This window comes from Lontra canadensis, unplaced genomic scaffold (genome assembly GCF_010015895.1).
Source record: "Lontra canadensis isolate GAN:19392208 unplaced genomic scaffold, GSC_riverotter_1.0 scaffold13, whole genome shotgun sequence".
NCBI classification, from domain to species: domain Eukaryota; kingdom Metazoa; phylum Chordata; class Mammalia; order Carnivora; family Mustelidae; genus Lontra; species Lontra canadensis.
The window spans coordinates 1,270,539-1,291,591 of record NW_022631007.1 but is presented as its reverse complement, the minus strand read 5'-3'; the positions used below and the strand labels follow the sequence as shown (position 1 = coordinate 1,291,591).

Sequence of the window (21,053 nt, the reverse complement as noted above, 5' to 3'; positions counted from 1 at the left end):
GGTGCATCCTGGCTCCTGAGGAGACGCCAGACGCTTCCAGGGGCAGCAATGGCCTCACCCTTGGCAGCTTCCTTGGTGGCCAATACCAGCACCTGTCTCCTGGGTCACCAAAGACACAGCACCCCCAGGATGAAGGGGGCAGAGGACTTTGCTGCTCTGTTAAAACAAAGTCACGTGCAGAGAATTTAAGCACAAAGAAACGGGAGGATACTCCTCTTCGGCTGCTCTGGCCTCACACCGCTTGGCGGATCATTCTAGAAACCTTGCAGGTGACTCTGCCCCATCCAGCCCATGACCTGCCAGGACTTCTGGGGAAGCGCTTGTAAATGGGCCGGACCTATCTGAAAGGGAGCTCTGGGCCAGGGGCTGGAGAAGGGCTCTCTCGGGGCCAGTCCTGGCTTGCCTCCAGACAGCGCAAACATGCTGTTGGGGAAGGGGGTGTGCACACTGCCAAGAAAGTGAACTCATATTTTTGGGAAGTATTAATTTGCTTCAGTTAGAAATTCAGGCCAGCTCTGAGCAAACAGAAGTAGGTGAACTTGTTTTCCGAACCTCTGCTTTGTCCTTTCTGGGCCCCTCCACCTTTGTGCAGGCCTGTCACTGAGGGCCGTCTACCCTAGCCAGCATTTCCCAACTGGCCGGTTCCAAGACGCGCACTGCTTCAACCAGACCAGGGTCCTGCTGCGGGAGAGGAAGAGAGAAGGAGAGACCATCTGGTTCCACGACGTGGGAGAAGCTTTGTCTCTGGGGCCTCAGCACCAGCCTTCTTGGTCCGGGTCATTTCCATACACAGGGCTCTTTCCTTAAACTTTCCTTAAGCTCTAGGTCTTGTGACCAAAACACTGTAAGAAACACCTGGGAAAATGAGATGCTTTAAACAATGCACGGGCCCTAAGAAGGGCTCACTGAGCCATAGCTATTGCGTCATTACCGTCCTCGTTACCTAGAGGTGTGCCTCTATAAATCTTCCAGGGAGCTTTCAGGGCTGCCCTCACCGTCCCCTCTCAGCAGTCCTGGCCCAGAGAAGGTAGTTGCTCTCCTGGGAGTAGTTTATGAGCCTCCTGCCCTGACATATGCTCTAATGGGCTCTGCAGTAGGACCCGTGTCCTATTAATCTCTGTCAACTGAAGGAATAAATAAACTCACCCATTCAGTGTACTTATGAATAAGTAACAGACATGTTTCAAGACAGGAACGATGCTGACACGAGGGTCAGAGAAGGCAGCGCTGGGGGCTCCTAGACGGTCCAGTCGGTTAAGCGTCTTCTTGCTCAGGTCATGTTCAGGCTCCTGGGATTGAGCCCCACAGCGGGCTCCCCACTTAGCATGGAGTCTGCATGTCCCTCTCCTTCTGGCCCTCCCCCAAGTCATGCACTCATTCTTTCTCTCAAATAAAATCAAAAGGAAGGACTGAAAGGAGGGAAGTAGAAAGGGAGGAAGGGGAGGCAGGAACTAAGGAGTGAGCTCTAACCAATATCGAAGGCTTCTACCTCCTAGGGTCCCGCATTTCCTTCCCCTCCTCAGGACCCAGGGGCTTCTCCACTGTACTTTTGCTCTTACAGGGAAGGAGGCTGAGTGACTGTCCTCGCGTGCACTGATTAGTTCCCCAACAATTTCGTCTTCTGGGGCACCAGGGTTTGCAGAGGGCTGGCTGGGTCAAGGGTGGAATTGGGCCCCAGGAGCCCAATACAGTCTTCTCTAGCCTACAAAACACCCCAACCCCAGGCTCCACCTTGGACTTCTTCAAAACAGCTTTCAGTGAGGCCTGACCAAGTTTTCAGAGCACATCCCTCCCCATGAACCCTAAGTCAAAGGCCTTCTAGTGGGGGAGAAAGGAGCAACCCCCAGTCCACCATAAAGAAACCATACCCTCTCCTGCTCTCTAGGTCCACACCTTCCAGACCCTCCTATGTTGACCTTGCAATGGTAATAGACAGAAATCTCAGAGAGAGGGCAGTCCTCTAAACTCAGGTATGCAAAAATGACCTTTTTCTTGGTAACTTTATCTTTGTAACGAGCCCTCATTTCCAACCAACAGAGAAGTTGGTCCAATATCATTCAAGTCAACTCAGCCTCATCGGTGATTTCAATTCCATCCACTCCAGTCTAACTTGCTCACATCCCGTTTGGGGGCTGGGCTTACACCATCCTCCTGCTGCGTTCCTGCAACAACTGGCTGCCTGCTCTCCCCTGACGTCCTTGCACCCCAGTCACCTACAGGATCCTCTGGACCCCCTCCCTTTTCCATTCAAGACAAATCTGGGCAATTAACCTGCCAAGTGCTTCCAAAACGCCGCTCCATGTGCTCTGGTGGCGTAGGGAGCACCTGACAGGTCACTGTCCTCTGTAATTCCAAACACGGAGCTAGGCCCAGGGCCCCTCCACCCTGAGAGCCCCAGTGTAAAGGGGAATTGTTCCTACACTGCTCCTAATGCCCTTCTCTAAAAACTCTCCCCTCTCTCCCATTGCAGAGCTCTTGATATCCTTCTATGGTCCCTTTCAAACCTCTTCCTACTGCTTAGCTCTCTGACTTAACGCCTCAAGATTGGCATCTTTTTCTCTACAGTTCAGCAGGAAGGGGTGAAAATCACCCATGAATGAATAGGTCACCTAACATCTCACTGCTTCAGATACGTACAGTCCACCCGGCTGGCCCGTCCTGGACAAGTGGAGGATTGTGTAGGGCTGAGTGGATCGGGCTCCCTCTCTGTGAGTGGGGCTGGGCACACAGGCCCAACAGAGGGGAGGCAGGGAGGCTCCGTGGTTTGTAGACCGCCCTGGCTGTGAAGTCACAGGAGCCTGGACACAGCAGGGCTCCTCCCTTCACTGATGTGACCTTAAACGCATTGTTTAACTCCTCTAAGCCTATTTCCTGTAACAAGATGTCACCCCTTTCCCAGGAACCCCCATGAGTAGCAGAGACCATCACTAGACACCCGGCTCAGTGGCCTCCGTATTAAGTGCTCAGTAGAGAAGAGCCACTCCAAAACCACCCAGCAGACTCAAACAGAGCCCACCCTCCGCATACAAGGGCGGCCTGACGAGCCTCCAAGGCTCCTTGCCCAAGCCTTCCTCCCAAGGCCTCTCTACACAAACATGCAGGCACCACTCCAGCCACATTCATTTTCAGGAGCAAAAATCAAATCCCAAGTCAGATCAGCTCACGTCAAAGTGGGGATTTATGCAGTTAGGACCCTTTCCGTGGCGCATTATTTGATTCAATTAGCCTAGGCCAACAAAAGAGAGAGGGAGAAGGAAAAGAAACAGGAGGGGGTCTCCTTTAGTTCACATGACCTGAAGTCCCAGGGGCGCCTGCCTGCAGGCACAGCTGGATCCAAGAACTCCAAAGACACCTCCAGGACCTGGCCTGTGTGCCCCTGATCTCTCGGCTCTGCCTCTCTCTGCACGGCTCCGCTCTCAGGAAAAGCTCTCCCCGCCCCAACCCCTCCCAAGGCCGGCAGCTCTGGGCTCACCCTCTCAGCACCCCTCACAGGGAAAGTATACCTCTCTCGGGTGCTCCAGCAACCAAACTGAGTCACGTGAGCACCCCTGAATGGATCACTGTGGCAGCAGGGACAGAGGTGACAGCATGCGGTCCACCCGACCAGGCCTCTGGGATGCACGAGGCAGGGCTGAGAGGAGGCGACTACTCCCTCCACAGCCCAAAGTCCACACACCTACTCCCCAGACACCCCCCCATACTGAGTGCCCACTGCCAGTGGCGGAGATCCTCATTAGAGCCCCACTGGAATGAGAAAGCGAGAACCCAGCTGGCCCAGCCGTTTATTCCGCAGTGATTCCCACGTCAGGTCCCCTTAACAGGCATGGCTGGCTGAGGCCTGGTGCCCATGGTTCAGGGATCCCACTTGCTCCCATCGCCTGGGGTAGAGGGGGTCTGGAGATGCGGGCTCGCGGGACTGACAAGGCTTGGGCTATCCACTGAGGGAGAGCTGTGGGCGGGGCGGTTTCTGTGAGAAGCGGAGAAGAGCAGACCGCCTGAGTGACACACGAAACACACCCGTGGCATCTGGAAGGGAAACCATTTTATTGATACCTGAGAAAAAGTGCAGGAGAAACATTCCTACTGTCCATGTAGCCTGTCTCCTTGGGCTAGACCAGGCCAGGCGACTTCTCTCACCGCGTCTTGCACCGTGGGCCGTCTGGGGCCTCGCTGATGAGCGCCCACGGCTGCAGAAGTTGGCAGCCAGACTCGGGACAGAGAGCTTCGGCGGCCATGGCTCCGAGGCCGGGGCGGGCTCAGCAGGGAAGCCTCACCGATCAAGATCCAGAGTCTCTTGGGTCACTGTCCGGAGTCCGATGGAAAACAGCTCCTCCCAGGGCTCCCGGATCCAGGCCAGCAGGGCCGTCAGCTGCTCTGGACACACAACACGAAGGGCCCAAAAACTCTCCAGCCGGGACACCTGGAGAGCAAGTGATAGTGAGGGGAGACTCGTGGAGGATCTGCTGCCCCTCCCTGCCCCAAGGCCTGCCTCCTGCTCCAGGCCTGTGTCTTCCACAGAAGACCCAGACTTCGAGCTTTTTAAGCAGAACACTTACTGAAGGCCCCCACACAGAGGCTTCCATGTGTACGGTCTTGTTTCTTTAACTCACCCTGTTTTCCAGAACGTAAGGTCTGGACTCAACTCCAAGAAACTGGTTGGAGTTCGATTCCTGCATCAACCACTTGTGACCCAGGCAAACTGGTTAATGCCCCCAAGCCTCAGTTTCCCCATCTGTAACAGGCCTAACGACAGAACCTCGTCCCACAGAGTCTGGGAAGAGCAAAGAGCCGGCACCTGGGGCCCCTTCACACGCGAACGCCAAGCAGCAGCTGGTGCGTTACTGAAGGCCTCCCGCTGACACAAGCTGGGCTCCAGGTCCTCGGGCTTCCACTGCCCACAGCAGCTGCCCTCTCTGCCTGCTGCTCCTCCAAACCCAGCGAGCCCCCCAGCTCCTCACCCCACTTCTTAGTGTGCCCTCCACCACAACTGCCCATCGCAATTCCACCCCAGCCCCCGCCTCTCCCTCTCCCTCTCTCATGTGCACGCACACACCTCATCGTAGAAGACCAGCCGCAGGTCCCCTGGGGCGCTGCGATAGAGCAGCACGGAGCTCAAGCTGCTGAGGGGCCACTGCTCCCTGACACACACAGAGGGGCCTGGCCCCGAAGGCAGGGAAGTCTCAGAGGCTTCACCAGATGCTGCTGGAAGAGCGGGCCCCGCCGGAGAGCCTGCAAGGTCTTCCTCTAACAGGTACAGGGTGGACAGAGTCATCAACAGGGACACAGGGCAGGTGGCAGGGCCTGGAGGGAAAGAGACAGGGTGAGACCCAGAGTGGAAAGCCACAGAGGAGCCCAGATCCCCAGGGCGGCCTCCTGGTTCCACTCGAGAGGGATGAACCACATCATGCCAAGGTGCTCACGGAGCAGCCCCTGGAGGCCAGCTCTCCTTTTTTTCCAACTCCTGGCATCTCTAGACTCCAAAACCCCTGAGGCCAAAGGAAGAAGGAACCTGCCCCACACCCAGCCCGCCGAGAAAATCCGTGCTCTCCTCTGACAGGATGAGCAGATCCAGCCCATCTGCTCCACCTCAAAGAAAGCCTAACCTCTAAGCAAAGGTCTCTGAGGGCTCAGGAAACCTGTCACCCCACTCAGAGAGGCCAGAAGACCGAGGCTGTCATTTGGGTGTGCCTGTGAAAGAAGTCCCGATTCCAGAAACTGAAAATGCTACAAGGGCACAGAGGCACAATGCGGGCGCCTATCCAGGGGCCTGAGGCAAGACAGAAGACAGAAGCCTCACCTTCCACCAGGAACACCCGAAGGTAGAAGAACAGGGGAGGCTCCGAGGAAGGGTCTCTCTCCAGCAACGGCCTGAGAGGAAGGAGTGGTCAGCCCAGGGGTAGGAAATACTGAGAGAAGCAGGGAGGACGAACCCAGGCGGGGTCAGGAGGTGTGAGCATGACCACAGGCTGGCCCAGAGGCTCAGGGCCCAACCCTAGTGGGTGCTTGTGGAGGGGGCCCTGGCTCCTGGAGCGGCTGTCTAGGCACCAACCGCGGCCTCAATCTCCTATCCACTCACCAGAGGCGGTGCTTCGGGGTCACCTCCTCCTCCGTGGCATGGACACTGCTCCTCCAGCTAGGGGGCAGAGCCTGTAAGACACCTGGACGGAGCCAGCCAGGGACAGGGAACCTCAGACTCCAGCTCTTCCATCCCAACCTCTCCACCTCTCAAGACCTTCCTAATTTCAACTTCTAGATTCCAGAAAACTCTATAGGGGATGAGTCCCGCTACCTGTCCATCTCCACCGTGGCCTTGAAACATGGGCAGCTGTGACCCCTCGGCCCCCACTCGCCCTCCCCACCACTCTCTTCCCTCTCTCCTTCCTCTCTCACCGGTGAGTTCATCTAGAAAGGCCCGGCAACACTTGGCATCTCGGGGCAGCAGGACACAGCTGCCTGCCCCAGCAGCCCACTCCAGCCGCAGACTCTGTCCTGCCAGCCCCAGCTCGATGCCGCTCAGGTCGTGCAGGGGAATGGCCAGGACTGGCTGCAGCCAGCTAGCTGGAGGCCCGCTGTAGGGAGGGAGGGCCAGAGCAGTGGCAAAGAGTGAGTGGCGGGACACCCAGCAGGAGCCCTGCCCCGTCCCTGGCGGCCTCCTTGCTCACCATATCTCCCCAGTCACCTTCAACACATAAAGCCTGAGGTCAGACACCACCACAAGACACACAGACTCCCCAGCGTGGCCTGCCAACACCAGTGGCACCTAAGGGGAAGAGGAAGGCAATGAGAAAGAGGGGACAAGGGAGGCAGCTGCCAGGCTGAGCACAGAGTCACTACGGCCGACGCTCCCCACTACTCACACATCTAGCCTCACCCGCCACCCCCCTGTGCCCTGGCCTACAGGCGGGCTCAAGGGGTTTCCCTGCCTGGCATCGCACCCCCTCTGACCTGCCCTCCACACTCAGCCAGACTCCTGGCAGGACTCTGGTAGAACAAAACCAATGGCTGCTCCACTGCCTCCGGGGCTCCTGCGGCCCTTGGGATCAAGTCCAAGCTCCCTGGCAGAAACTTGAGGCTACCCGGGAACAGACCCCTGCCTGCCACTCAGGGTCCCTGCCCCCTCCCAGCCCCACCCCCTGCCACCCCAAAGGCAACAATTTGTCCCCACTAGCTGCCCCTCCTTTAGGACCCTGACACAGGTGCTGCTTCCTTTCCCCACATCACCCCCCATCCCCTGAGAACTCATCCTTCAAGACCTGGATTAGATCTTAGATTGGCTCCCCGAGAAGCGGAGGCCCCATCACTCCAGCTGAATCCGATGCCTCAGCCTGATTCTAGCACTTTCCTAGCTTATGATCATCGGGTTTCTCCACCAAAATATAAGACAGATGGCAAGACTACTTTACTCTAAACCCTAGTGTCTTGCCAATGCCAGGTGCTCGCAAAGGGACTGATAACACCGTGTACTTGTAGTAGTGACAGAAGGCCCCACGTGAGTCAGTTGGTGGGCTGGGCAGCTTCCAGACCCGGGCGCTCACTGATGCTAGCACACTCTATGAGGTAGGCATCGCCATCCCCGAAGCAGAGTGCCAACGACAGGTCACTGTCCAGGACCGTGTCCACAGCCACACTGCGAGTGACCGCAGGAGCTGAAACTGGGCACCTGACCCGGAGCTTTCAGAGCCCCTGTGCACACACCGTCGGCTGTGGGGGACACAGCAGGCACTCTGGCCAGTGAGAACCGCAGGGCAGCGCTGGGCTGGCACAGACCTTGAGGCAGCACTGGAACTCCTCCTGGGCATCGGCGAACACCTCAACATCCAGGAAGAGCCGGAGTCGGTGGTCCACAGAGCGGAGGCCATGGCGCTCAGGGGCTGGGGGCGAGCAGGGGGCCATTAGCCTGCCCAGGCTACCTCCGTGCTCTCCTGCCTCCCTAAACCACCTTGGTCCTGTTTCCCCACTACTCACGGGGACTGAGGCTCCAACTGTGGCGCTCTCGGGAGACTAGCGCCTGCGACGGGGTCCCATCAACCCTGCTGCTGTGGTCACTGTGGTCAGGAGGGTCACAGACAGGGCTGGCCATTTGCAAGGTAGCTGGCGATCGTTCGTCCTGTCTGTGCTCCCTGTCAGTGGTTCCCAGGGACCGAGCCAGGAGAACCACATGATCACTACCACAGTTTGGACACACGGCAGGAGATTCTGGAAGGATGAGCACAGTCCCTGTGAAGCCCCACACACAGCACCACAATCCCCCACTCTGTCATGCTTCCCACCCCCTCTTGGACTCACCTTGGCCGACATCCCCAGTTTCCTAGGCTCCCCACCATTCCCAACAGGCCCCCTCCACTTCCTGGGTAGGCCAGTTCACCAATTGCTCTCCATCCCAGTGAGGGAGGAGGAGACCCAGGGCCCACAGTCACCTCAAACTATACCCCACCTTCTTATTTTAGGCTTTCCCAGAGAGAACCAAACTCAGTCAGACCCTGCTCCAGCCCCTTCCACGGCCTCAGGCTATCATGTGCTCTGAAGCTCTACCAGCCTCGTCTAAAAGCCCCAAATCAACAGATCAGGAAGGCAGAGTGCCAGGTATGGGTCCAATTCCAGGCTCCATCATCTAACGGCTGTCATCTAAGCAATCCCAAGTCACCTAAGCTCTCTGAGCCTGGTTCCTCCTCTATAATAGGGAGCGCAGACAGTGCCTGTCCTATAGGGTCGTCAGGATGGGTGATGGGATCAGGTAAAGAATGCAGGTCAGGGGGGAGCCTGGGTGGCTCAGTGGGTTAAGCCTCTGCCGTTGGCTCAGGTCATGATCCCAGGGTCCTGGGATCGAGCCCCGCATCGGGCTCTCTGATCAGCGGGGAGCCTGCTTCCTCTTCTCTCTCTGCCTGCCTCTCTGCCTGCTTGTGATCTCTGTCTGTCAAATAAATAAATAAAATTAAGGAAGGAAAAAAAAGAATCCAGGTCCGAGATCAGCAGTGAGAGAGGAAACATTCTCTGAGCAGCTGTCGTGGGCATATGCTGGACCCTTTGACAGCGGAATCAAAACTCCCTTGAGGTGCGTAGGAGGCTCAGTGTTTACGCCTCTGCCTTCAACTCAGGTCATGAACCCAGGGTCCTGGGATGAGGCCCTTGCCAGGCTCCACGCTCAGCAGGGAGTCTAGCTGTCCCTCTCCCTCTGCTCCTTTTCCCACTCATGAGCCCGCTGCACTCTCTCAAATAAGTAAACTCTTAAAAAAAAAAAAAAAAAAAAAAAAAAAGAATTGGGTGCCTGGGCGGCTAACCATCTGCCTGCAGCTCAGGTCACGATTCCACTGTCCTGGGACCGAGTCAGCAGGGATGCGGCTTCCCCCTCTGTCTGCCGCTCCCCCTGCTTGTGTTCTCTCTCTCTCTTAAGATAAAACAACAAGAATCCTGACACGCCCTGTCCAAGACCATGCCGCTGAGGCTGGAGCAGCAGCAGCTGCCATTTACACGGAACCTCTGGTTTGTGCCAGACACTGTGCCTGGTGTCTTCCTGTGACATTTAAATCTAACAGCACAGAGGGTGAGTTCACGCTCTTCTTGCTCCAGATAAGGTAACCAAGGCTCAAATAAAAGGAGAACATAGCATACAGCAATGTCCAATAATAATGACCCACTGAAGGGACCCCAGGGGCCATACAACCCTGCATAGTACAAAAAGGTCTCAAAGAGGATGGGGCTGTTTCCACTGCACACATTGTGTTTCTGGACCTCTGGGGAGGTTCAGGGTGGGGGACAGTGAAGGGTCCATTTTCTTAATAAATTTTAAACTCCTGTTCCAGCTGCTGCAAGGAAGACAAAGTGGCTAATAAAAGTCATGCATTTCGGGGCGCCTGGGTGGCTCAGTCGGTTAAACATCTGCCTTCGGCTCAGGTCATGATCCCAGGGTCCTGGGATTGGTCCTGCATCGGGCTCCCTACTTGGCGGAGAGCCTGCTTCTCCCTCTCCCTCTGCCTGCCGCTCCCCCTGCTTATGCTCTCTCTCCCCCTCTCAGTATCTATCTATGGATCGATTGATTGATAGATACATATTTTTTAAAAAGTCATGCATTTCAACACAAATGCTATCAAGGATATCTCTTTTCCTTTTAAAGTCCTTAAAGAAAAAAAAAATTTAAGGTTTTTTAAAATCTGTAAAAAAAAATTCTGACTGATCTGCAGTGGAAAAAATACAGAACAGGGTGTGAAGAGATCCCATGAGGTACCACTTGATCTCAAGTAGCTCACAAGGTCAGTCAAGGCAGGACAACCTCAGCCAACTCACAAAGCACCTTACTCAACAGCCAAACATGCTCAGAGGACAGCACTACACCCAGTACTGCAGTGAGGGTTAAGCAGCTTTTATGGAGTTTCCAAATATTAGCCAAAAAAGCAGAAAAAGCCTGCAAGTTATGAAAAAATAATGAGTATGTTTCAAGAATTACAGAGATTGTATTTCCTGACTTTTAAAGAGAAAAAAAAAGAGGATCTAATTTCTTCTTTTGCTCCTTGTCATTTTTTTTTTAAATGTACCAGACAGTTTTATTTTCCTTCCAGACAGAAGAGTTGGTCCCCACTTCTTCCTTCCCTGGGTTCCCGTTTTATATTCCCTCCCTCAAAGCCAACATCTCTGAAATGGTGGGAGTCCCATGGGCAGGAAGGTCAAGGGCAAGATGTGTACCTGTCTTTTGGACCAGAGGCCTCCAGCCTTCCTCACTGTCTAACAACCTGGGCTCCTCTGGCTTGAACTCATGGCCACAGCGTAGACACTGGAGTCTGTCCCCCAGCAGGTCTCTCACTTCCCCAAGCTCACGCTGAGCCGTGGTGGCTGCTGGGGTCAGCACAGCAAGAAGCTCCTGAAACAGGGTGGGCCAGAAGCAGCTGTGAGCAGTGGACACTGGCCCTCTGCCTTTCAGGCCACCCCCAGTCTCCTGAGCCTCACTCCAGGCCCCGTTACCTGGAGAGCTGCATGGGCATCGGGCTCTAGCACCACATAGCGGCGCAGCTGCCGGTCACGGCAAATGTAGGAGAAACGCAGAACAAGGACAGGGGCCCTGGGGAGCGGATCTGAGCCCTGTGCACAAAGTGGGGAACCAGGTAGAAAAAAGGAGGGAGGGAAAAAATGTTCATCACTAGCCATCGGGGAAATTGAAATCAAAACCACGTTGAGATACCACCTTACACCAGTTAGAATGGCAAAAATTAACAAGGCAGGAAAAAACAAATGTTGGAGAGGATGTGGAGAAAGGGAAACTCTTACACTGTCGGTGGGAATGCAAGTTGGTGTAGCCACTTTGGAAAACAGTGGGGAGATTCCTCAAAAAATTAAAAATAGAGTTACCCTATGACCCAGCAATTGCACTACTGGGCATTTACCCCAAAAATACAGATGTAGTGAAAAGAAGGGCCATATGCACCCCAGTGTTCACAGCAGAAATGTTGACAATGGCCAAACTGTGGAAAGAGCTGAGATGCCGTTCAACAGATGAATGGATAAAGAAGATATGGTCCATATATACAATGAACTATTACGCAGCCGTCAGAAAGGATGAATACCCAACTTTTGTAGCAACATGGACGGGATTGGAAGAGATTATGCTGAGTGAAATAAGTCAAGCAGAGAGAGTCAATTATCATATGGTTTCGCTTACTTGTGGAGCATAAGGAATAACACGGAGGACACTGGAAGAAGGAAAGGAAAAGTGAATTGGGGGAAATCAGAGGGGGAGATGAACCAAGACAGACTGTGGACTCTGAGAAACAAACCGAGGGTTTTGGGGGCGGGGGCGCTGGGTGAGCCTGGTGGCAGGTATGAAGGAGGCCACGGATTGCATGGAGCCCTGGGTGTGGTGCATAAACAATGAACCCTGGAACACTGCGTCAAAAACCAATGAGGTACTGTATGGTGACTAACATAACACAATAAAAACTAAAAAAAAAAAAAAAAAAAAAGAAGAGAAGAAAAAAAAGAGTTAAAAAAAAAAAAAAAGGGGGAGGGAGGAGATGAGAGAGATCTGGAAACCGCAGCTCTGGATGCCTCGGAAACGCTCTTGCTCACACCCACACTAGCTCAGCAGCCCCGCTCCTCAGCCCAGCCTTCCAAACTGTCTGGGACCTCGCCTTCGCCCCCCGCAGCAACCCTGCTCTGCTCCAAGTGCCAGCCAGAGACTATGGGAAACTCACAACCCAGTGCGCGGCACCCAACAGCCGTCTGTCAAGGGGGCTCCAGCGACAACTCCAGCCCCGCTTCCAGGACCCCCAGCGCTGGCACTCACCTCAAGTGCTGCCTCGCTCTCGGGCTCCACCTCGGCTGCCTCTAGGCTCTGGAGCTCCAGCCGAGCCAGGGTCCGGGCGGCTTGGAGCTCCACCTCAAACAGGTGGCCGGAAGTGACCCGGAGAAAGCACTCCCTACCGCGCACGCCCTGGGGCCCCTCCAGGGGACACACCAACATGGGGCGACACAGTTCGGCTGAGGAGAGACCAGGAGAACAACCCTGTAAGAAGGGAGGGGTATCCCTGACTCCGCCCTCCGTGGGGTGGCCCTCCATCCAGAAGGGATCAGCCGCCCCAAGTCTGAGTTTGCCCAGCTCTCCCAGACACACCCACCAGCACCTGCCCCTGGTGCTGAATGAGCGCTCACTGCTTACCTTCCACTTCGCCCTCCTCCTGCTCCTCTTCTTCCTCCTCTCCTTCTTCCTCTTTTCCCTGCTCCTCCACCTCCTCTTCCTCCTGGGGCTCCTGCAGGAGCCTGACCTCTGCCATTCCCTGCGGTGACTCCTTCTCTGGGGGCGGAGGGCCAGGCACAGACCCTGGGCTCAGGGGCAGTGTGCTGAGGGCAGGGGTGCTGGGGGTAGCCAGAACGGGGGTACTGGAGGTCTCCAGGTGATTCCTATACTGCAGCCAGTCACAGCCAAACCGTTCCCGGAAGCTATTCATGAGTTCGAGTTCCCGATGCTGCTGCACAAACCGCCCTGGGCCGGTGGGGGGGTGCACCGCTTAGCGAGCCTGCACCCTCACCACGACCCCCCAACGACCCCAGCCTCTTCTGCAACTGCTCCTTGGGGTGAAGTCAGAGGGCATGTGAGGTGATGGGGGCTGGGGATCAGAGGGAGGCTCAAGGCTTCCCCTCAGCAGCACATCCCAAAGCGTGTCCTCTGGAGCCCCGTGCTCATGAGCAAGTCAGAAGCATGCAGCATATGCTGCTGGGGAGACTCGAGACACACGAGAGTGTGCTGGAGGTCCTGAGATATCCTGCAGAGAGGATGCCTACTAACTCTGGTCAGCCCAGCCTTTCCCATGCACTCTTTTCAGCAAGTGACCTTTCAACATCCCATACAATTCGAGTTCCTGGAAAAACACTTTGGAAAATACCGCCCAGGGTCTCTTTCTTCCTTAAACTAGAAATAAGGAGGAAAGCCTAAGAGACCCTCTGCAACGCTCTGCTCCAGCTCAAACAGAATCCCTCCTACCCGGCAGACTGGGGCAGAAGCTTTAAGACAAGACTAGGGCAGGGCGCCTGGGTGGCTCAGTCCTTAAGTGTCTGCCTTCCACTCAGAACATGATCCTGGGGTCCTAGGATTGAGCCCCCCACATTAAGCTCCCTGCTCACCAGGAAGCCTGCTTCTCCCTCTCCTACTCCCCCTGCTTGTGTTCCCTCTCTTCCTGTATCTCTCTCTGTCAAATACATAAAATCTAAAAAAAAAAAAAGACGAGATTAGGGCAAGGGCAGCTGGGGCCGCCACTGACTTACCAGCCGGGGAGGGGTCCAGAGTTCGGGGCTCTGGGTCGGTATCACTGGGTTCCGAGATGCTTGCTCGCCTCACACGGACTCGGCTCTGAAGGCGGACGCAGGACGGATGCTCTAGGAGAACTGGGCCACCCGCCCCACTGTCTACGGCCACATACCCAACTTTACTCAGAAAGCTCCACCCACAAGCAAGGATGAGGCCTTTCTATTCCCAGCCCATCCACAACCCAGAGCCCCCAAAAAGGGACCTGAGCCCAGGCACAAGGGGGTCCAGGACACTGTTTACCTTAACCTTCCGGGGCAGATGCTGGGCTACCACACCCCCTGAGGAGATGCTGTCACTCAAGTCAGGGCCACCTGAGGTTTCGACAGTACTCCCCGCTGACCAGGGCACAGGTGGGGCAGAGGAGCCAAGCCCCGAGGAGGTAGAGGTCTGGAAAGCGACAACAGGAAGGAGAGCAGGGCTGGAGCCGGAGCTGCACCTCCCCACCGGGCTAGCTGAGGGAGGGGCCCTACTCTGTAGCTGCCCGGAGAGACCCCCACCCTCGCACCCTGTCATGTCCTCCCAAATCAGTCCTGGATGGCCTACTCCCAGTGCTCCCAGCACACTAACCTGCAAGTCGGTCAGTGACAAGACTTTCCCATCAAGAAGGAACTGGGCAAAGATAAAAGGGAAGGGGCCGAGTCGGTGGCTGAGTACCTGCCCGCCCACCCAGGGGGGCCCTCTCTGCCCCACAGGGACCAGCGGGAGGGAGCCGCCGAACAAGCAGGGGGTCCCGGGCTGTGGCCCCTCCCCCAGGGCTGGGGTTGGGGGGGTGAAGGAGGGGGCAGGGGGCAGGACAGGCAGGACAAGGAAGGCAGAGCGGACAGGAGAAGACAGCTCACGCCGGCCGCAGCGTCCCTGGCGCGAGGTGACAAGTACTGGGCAGTGGCCACTCGATGCGCGGGGTGGAACCACAGAGGGTTCCCCTCCAGGTAGAGCTGAAGGGCAGAAGAGGAGACTGAGATGGGCCGTGAGGAAGGGCACTCACCAAATCAGCCTGGGAGGCAGGGAGAGGTCCCAAGCTGGCTCCCGGGTCCCGGAAGGTCCTGGAAGTGCCTGGGACGCACCTTGCGGAGCTCAGCCAGCAGCCACAGAGGCGTCAGCTCCCTGTGGCCTTCCAGCAGGTTGTACGCCACATCCAGGTGCCGCAAGCTCCTCAGCTGCTCCAGGCCTAGGGTGGAGGCGAGCAGGAAGGGCATGGGAGGGGGGCAGTGCTGATGGAGGGTGGAGCAGAAAAACCAGCTGGGGCACCTCTGACCTACCCACAGGCCCACCTGAAGCTCTGGAGGCATGAGGGTCCCAGGCTGAGTCTCACACTGCCCCTCTACCCCTTCACACTCGCCCCACCCTCTCGTACTCCCTGGCACCCCCGCCTCCTTCCCCAAACTACCCACTCACCCTGCAGGCTCCGGAGCTCATTGCCTCGCAGTATCAGGGTCCCCAGAGCAGCACCCGAGGGTCCCATTCTTGGCACCAAATGCAGGTGGTTATAGGAGATGTCCAGATGGTAGAGCTCAGACAAGTCCTGAGAGGGGATGGTGACAAAGATTTTCTTCTTGACCAGACTCGAGCCGGGCTTCTCTAAGCCTTCTTTTCAAGTAGGCCTCAACTTTGGCCTAAAAAGACTACATACTCTCTGCACAAATGAGTTCATCCCATCCTCCAGCCCCCCAAAGTCAACAGAGTTAAACAAATCCTAGAATAGTTCCTAATAGCTCAGGCTCATATCCTTGGGAGGACAACTCCAGCCCCTTACTTTCCCTCCTAGAATAACCCAGGCTTCCAGGAGAATTTAGTTTGTTCCAGCCAACAGCTGAAGACAGAGCCCCTGTCTCCCAGCCTCTGTGGGAAGGTAGGAGGCTAACTCTGGAAAGCGCCAGTTAGCAAACCCAGACGGATTTCATATGGACCAACACCCCCTTCCTGCTTTTTATAAAATTTCCACTTCCTTGACTCCATAGGAAACGGAGTAGTTCCGTGAAGGAGAGAACCTGCTTAAGCCCCTGCCTTCTCACACCCACTCCCTCACTCTGCCTTTAAAACATCCAGCAATCTCTGCACAAATCAAATCTGAGATTCATTCATCCTAAAGTTTATTACAAATTAAAATGGCTTTACTACTGATTACATACCATGATGCCTTATTACTACTGCACTAGCGTGTGACTAAAATCTGTTCTCACCACAGTAACTGCTGTCCAGCCTTGTCTCTGAGAGCGAGACCTGGCAGAAGGTTCCTCACCATCATCCCCAAGCTACCTTCCCTGAGCTAGATGCTGGGCTAAGTAATGTGACACAATCTCCATGACTGCTCTAATACTATAAGAGCAGCTACTCCTAGCTAGGATTCCTGCTTGACAAGTTAAGACGGCCCCAGTTTAGTTTGCCCCAAGTCACACAAGGATTAGGAGTTGAGATTTGAATGTTGGCTTCTCTTATGCTCCTGCCTGAGTCCCCAAGGAGTATGGCTTCCAGGATGTAGCCCCACCTGGGAGAGGGTGAGGGACAGGAGTAAGGTGGGAGCAAAACCAGGTCCAGGAGAGAGGTTCAGAGTGGAATAATCAGAGCCCCAGGTGGGGCCAGCCCCAAGCAGCCTGCTCACACTCACCATCAGGAAGCCCTCGCAGTCCTGGACTTGATTGTGGCTCAGATTCAGGAAGCGCAGAGCTGACAAGAGACGCTGGGGCGGGTGGGGGGAGGGCGGGCAGCAGACAATCAGATACCTCCAGGTAGCCAGCTGGCCCTCCCCGCTAAGGGCCTCCTCTGTCTTTCCCCAAACCCCCTTCCCTCTGAGGCACTCACCAGGGAGCTGTCTAAGGAAGTCAGTGCATTGTAGCTGAAGTTGGCAGACAGCAGAGCCAGCCAAGGCAGGGCAGAGCACAGGTCACCACCACAGGCAGAGAGGAGCTCCTGTGATAGAGTGCTCCATTACCTCCACTATCCTCTCCTCCCCATTCCAAGCCATTGTCCTCCAGCCATTCATTCATTCTTTACATACAAAACTTGGCCTGCAGAGACAGACTGAAAGCAAGCCCAGGGCCCTGCCCCCAGGAGTCTGTTGTGGGGCAAATTGGGAGATGGACTCGAGAATACTGAATATAAGATGGTTAAGTGTGACCATAAACACACAGACAGGTACACACCACACTGGCAGCGCCAAAGAGGGGGCAAGAACACTGTCCAAAGGGACGCAGGAAGCAGAGAAGGCTGCAGAGAAGAGGGAACGGCAGAGTGCGGTCCTCTACGTCCCTAAGAATGGGAATCTGGGCCCAGCCCTCATCCACCTTACCTCCAGGGCCTGGATGCTCCTGCTGCAAATCAGGGTCTCTAGCTGGGAGTAGATGCCACAGAGGCCACGGAGGCAATGAAGAGGGACACCTCGGAGCTGAGGGAGAGGGAGAAAGAGAGGAGAGAGGGAGGGAGACAGACAGAATTTCACAAAAGACAGAGGTTTCACCTCACTTCCTCCTTTTACGGGGAGGGAAAAGATGACAAAGCCAACCACGGTTGAAGGCAGCGTTAAATGAAAGAGAAGATGCGGTGTTACTGCAGAGCAGTAGACACACTCAGGCATGGCCCACCCACCAAAGGGGGACCCTTCTTCCCATTCCCAAAACGTTGTCTCAAACAGGGCTTTGCATGCCGGCATCCCCCAATACTCCATACCTCCAGCTGCCGAAGGGACTTGAAGGGAAAAATCTTGATGGGCCCAGGGAGGGAAGAACCAGGGATGTGGACCAGCTAAAAGAAAAAACCTCATGTCACCGAGGCCACACACCTCCCTTTCCTTGGCCTCTCTACCCTCACACAGCCACGCACAGCTCTCACGCCTTCTTGATCTGGGCCCTGCAGACTTCTTGTGCCCCTGCCCCTCCCCCCCCCAGCTCTTGGGCTCTTCCCACACCCTACACTGTTCCCACTGCAGGACCTTAAGGGAAAGAGTTTTCTGCAGCACATCAAAGAGGAACTGAAGCTGGAGGATGACAGGGGAGTCAGCAGGGTGAGAGGGCAGAGCCACGAAGCCTGTCTGGCCAGGGCCCCATGGCCCCAGATGCAGCTCGAATACATGGTTCAGCTGTTGCAGGGTGGCGGTCAACAAGCTCAGGGTGGAACAGCCGGACAGGACCACGTCGCCTGCAGGGAAGGCGCAGACAATAAGGAGAACATGACAAAGGGATTTTTTTTTTTAAGATTTTATTTATTTATTTGACAGAGATCACAAGTAGGCAGAGAGGCAGGCAGAGAGAGAGGAGGAAACAGACCCCTGCCGAGCAGAGAGCCCGATGCGGGGCTCGATCCCAGGACCCTGGGACCGTGACCTGAGCCGAAGGCAGAGGCTTTAACCCACTGAGCCACCCAGGCACCCCAACAAAGGGGTCTTTCCCTTTATTCTGAGACTCTGTGACCCTGGGATACACCCACTCCAATCCATATTGTAGAGCTCCTACTGCTGGAGTCATTCTCTCTCCTCCCTGCTCAACAGTCTTCCACAGCTCCCCTCCAGCTTCACAAAAATCCTAACTCTTCAGTCTGATGACAGGAGTTTGTGTTTGCTACAGCCAACCAACTCTTTCAAATTTTCTTTCACCATCTGCTCAAGAGAGTCTGGTCTATTCAAGGTGCTGGGAATACAGTCAGCTTGGTTTACAGATTCCTCATTTTCTGACACTTTCCCTTCCACTCTGCCCAGGTTGAAACCTTCCTCCTCTAGACAGGCTTCTCAGTGTGTGACACAGCTGTCCTTTTATACTATAATCACTCACTTTACATAAAAGCTGGTTGGGCGTTTCACTTTTTTTTTTTTTTTTTAGTAAATTCTGCACCTAACGTGGGACTCGAACCCACAACCCCAAGATCAAGACTTGCGTGTTTCACCGCTGAACCAGCCAAGTGTCCCACGTGTTTCATCTTTACTTCTCTGATTGCAAAAGTAATATGCACACTTACAGAAATTTTCTAACCATCTCAAAATGCATGTCATAGAGAAAAGAACCACTTGTTATATAGCACTGAAGCATTATTCACCATCTCCATGTTAAAACTGCTCTCTCTAATAAGACTGTCATCTTTGAGGACATCTTTTGATCACCTTGGTACCAATCACTGCACCTAAGAAGTATAGCTATGAGGTAGACACGGAGAAATATTTTTTTAACTTTTTTTTTTTTTTTAAACAAGGATAGAGTCAAAACGTGTTACAAAACTATTACAGAGAGGTACCCTACATTCTCCATCCAGTTTCCCTCAATGTTTACATTTTATGTAAATAAGACACAATATCAAAGTCAGGAAACTGAAACAGTCTGTACCTATAGTTCTCTGCTACTTGTCTGGCATTGGCGTGGATTCCTATAACCAACATCACAATCAAGATACAAAACTATGCCAGCACCATTAAAATCTCTTGCTACCTCTTATAGTCACACACAAACACACACACACACACAAACACCATCATCCCTAACCCTGGAACACCCGGTCAGATTTGTGCTGAACAAACTGATAAATCCTGAAACCTTACATGAAAGATGTTCAGGTATTAGACACTAAGGCTAGACGCAGACAGGGTTCAAAGACTCTTCTCACCCTCAAAGAGCCTCCTAGTATAGAAGAGATAAAACATGTACACAGTTAATAAAACAAGTCAGAGGGTGAAACTGCTCTAAAGAGAGATTTCACAGGCACCACCAATGCGAGTACAGACAGCGGGCAAGTGGCTAACATTAATCAGGTGGTATGTGGCAGACAACTTTTTTAACCTCATTTAAACTTCATCGGAATCTCCTAAAGAGAGGCACTACTGACCACCCCTTAAAGAGATGGAAACTGGGGCTTGGAGAAGAACACTAACTGAGCTTATATAAATGGCAGTAAGCTGTTACTTCTGTCTGATCTCAAATCAAGGCTTGCTCTACCACAACGAATGTCAACCACACATTGAACAACCAGCGTGGCTCCACCGAGCCCAGGAACTGAAAGAAGAAACTGTAGTAACAATAGCTACCAGTTTTCAGCCCTTACATAGTATGCAAACATTGTCCCAAGCCCTTCACGCGGGTTAAGATTAATCCCCACAACAGTTTGAGTTAAGTACAATCGTTATGCCATATTCCTGCTGTGGAAAACTGAAGCTCAGAAAACTTAAACAACTTTGCCGCGTTTGAAAGAGTTGGGATTCCAAGTGCATCTGACTCCAAATCTCCTGCTTTTAACTCTACTAAGGGCTTTGCCACTAGAGCAATGATTATGCCAGTCCCAGGTCTCCAGAGATTTACAGCCAAGTAAAGATCACTTTCCTCTTAGAGCATCAGAGAACGCGTTGAGGAAGTGGTACTGGAGTTGGGTCTCGAAGGATGGCTAAGGTTTGAAATGTCAAAAACAAAGGACCCTGTAAGCAAGGGCACCAGAGAATAAACTTCAGAGGAGTAAAAAAAAAAAAAAAAAAAATGAATTGACGCCAAAACCCTCGTAACTTTAAACAGCTGTAACTCTATGACTTCTAAGGGGAGGAGTGTCTCTGGAAGGCAGGGCGCACCCCCACCTTGCCGCAGCCCCAGATCAACCGTGTATCCACTCACCGGAATCACGCAGCAGCCCCGCGAGCCTCCACACTAGGGAGTCCCGCTGGGCGGTCGTCATGGCCACGAGACGCTGGGGGCGGAGCCTGGGAAAAGAGGAAGCGGAAGAGCCTCAGGTGGGTTGTGGTACCAAAAGCCCAGGACGTCCGCGCAAACCGAGGACTCGCGGGGAGAAAGAAGTAAGAAACAAGGCGAGGAAGAGCGTCCTCTCAGGTACCCTTTCGAGAAGCGTAAGGCCGGGCCACCTACACTGACCTTCTGTGTGCTCCTCCCACCAGCTCTGCAGTCCGGCATCTATCAATAATGACCAGGAAGTCCCGCCCCGGAAGGAAGTCGGGTAGGCGGGACAACCGGAAAGCACGCCGGAGATGCCGGAAGCCACGGACTCAGTCGTGCTTACGTGTCCGACGGAGGCGGGGACAGATTGGTGCGGACGGGGCGGTCCCTCGGCAGTCGGGCCGGCTGGGGCAGGGACTCCCGCCCGCCATCCCTGCCCCCACCACCCTTGCCCCATTTGTGGGCCTCGCTCAGCGTGGGTCTCCTGCTTGGCTCTCCAGGGCCCCTCCAGGCCTGGGAGGGAAACCTGACTTCTTGTTTTCAGACTGGGCGTGGAAGCACAGTTTGGGGAAATGGAGTTTTCTCTGTGAGGAAAGGACTCGGCCAAAGCGAACGAAGGAGAACGCGTTCGC

The 21,053-nt window shown here is 54.6% G+C and overlaps 1 protein-coding gene across 2 annotated transcripts; it reads right to left on the bottom strand.

Moving 5' to 3' along the window:
- Positions 1 to 4,172: 4,172 nt before the first annotated feature.
- STK11IP (serine/threonine kinase 11 interacting protein) lies at positions 4,173 to 20,721 on the bottom strand. Of its 2 annotated transcripts, none has more exons than XM_032857313.1 (25): positions 20,620 to 20,721; positions 20,365 to 20,450; positions 17,715 to 17,920; positions 17,453 to 17,527; positions 17,076 to 17,171; positions 16,589 to 16,696; positions 16,395 to 16,466; positions 15,185 to 15,311; positions 14,854 to 14,957; positions 14,629 to 14,724; positions 14,357 to 14,398; positions 14,030 to 14,176; positions 13,747 to 13,831; positions 12,644 to 12,967; positions 12,272 to 12,465; positions 10,954 to 11,070; positions 10,678 to 10,852; positions 7,966 to 8,196; positions 7,768 to 7,871; positions 6,663 to 6,760; positions 6,391 to 6,569; positions 6,077 to 6,158; positions 5,798 to 5,868; positions 5,054 to 5,301; positions 4,173 to 4,420 (listed from the first exon to the last, which is right to left on the bottom strand). In XM_032857313.1, the coding sequence occupies exons 2-25, from the start codon at positions 20,423 to 20,425 to the stop codon at positions 4,271 to 4,273; spliced, it is 3,192 nt and encodes a 1,063-aa protein (XP_032713204.1). In that variant the 5' UTR covers positions 20,426 to 20,450; positions 20,620 to 20,721; the 3' UTR covers positions 4,173 to 4,270. The 2 variants fall into 2 exon arrangements, 1 of the variants encoding a protein (XP_032713204.1); XR_004382645.1 differs by lacking the exon at positions 4,173 to 4,420 and adding an exon at positions 5,604 to 5,688 and having other exon boundaries at positions 5,234 to 5,301; positions 20,620 to 20,696.
- Between the last annotated feature and the right edge of the window lie 332 nt (positions 20,722 to 21,053).

Bases quoted from the DNA above. Each gene is read 5' to 3' on its own strand.
- STK11IP (XM_032857313.1), bottom strand. From the start codon at position 20,425: ATGACGACCGCCCAGCGGGACTCCCTAGTGTGGAGGCTCGCGGGGCTG. The intron at 17,528-17,714 runs GTCCTGCAGTGG...TTTTTCTTTTAG, and splicing joins AGAAAACTCTTTCCCTTAAG to CTGGTCCACATCCCTGGTTC. The intron at 14,958-15,184 runs GTGAGTGGGTAG...CCTCCACCCTAG, and splicing joins TGAGCTCCGGAGCCTGCAGG to GCCTGGAGCAGCTGAGGAGC.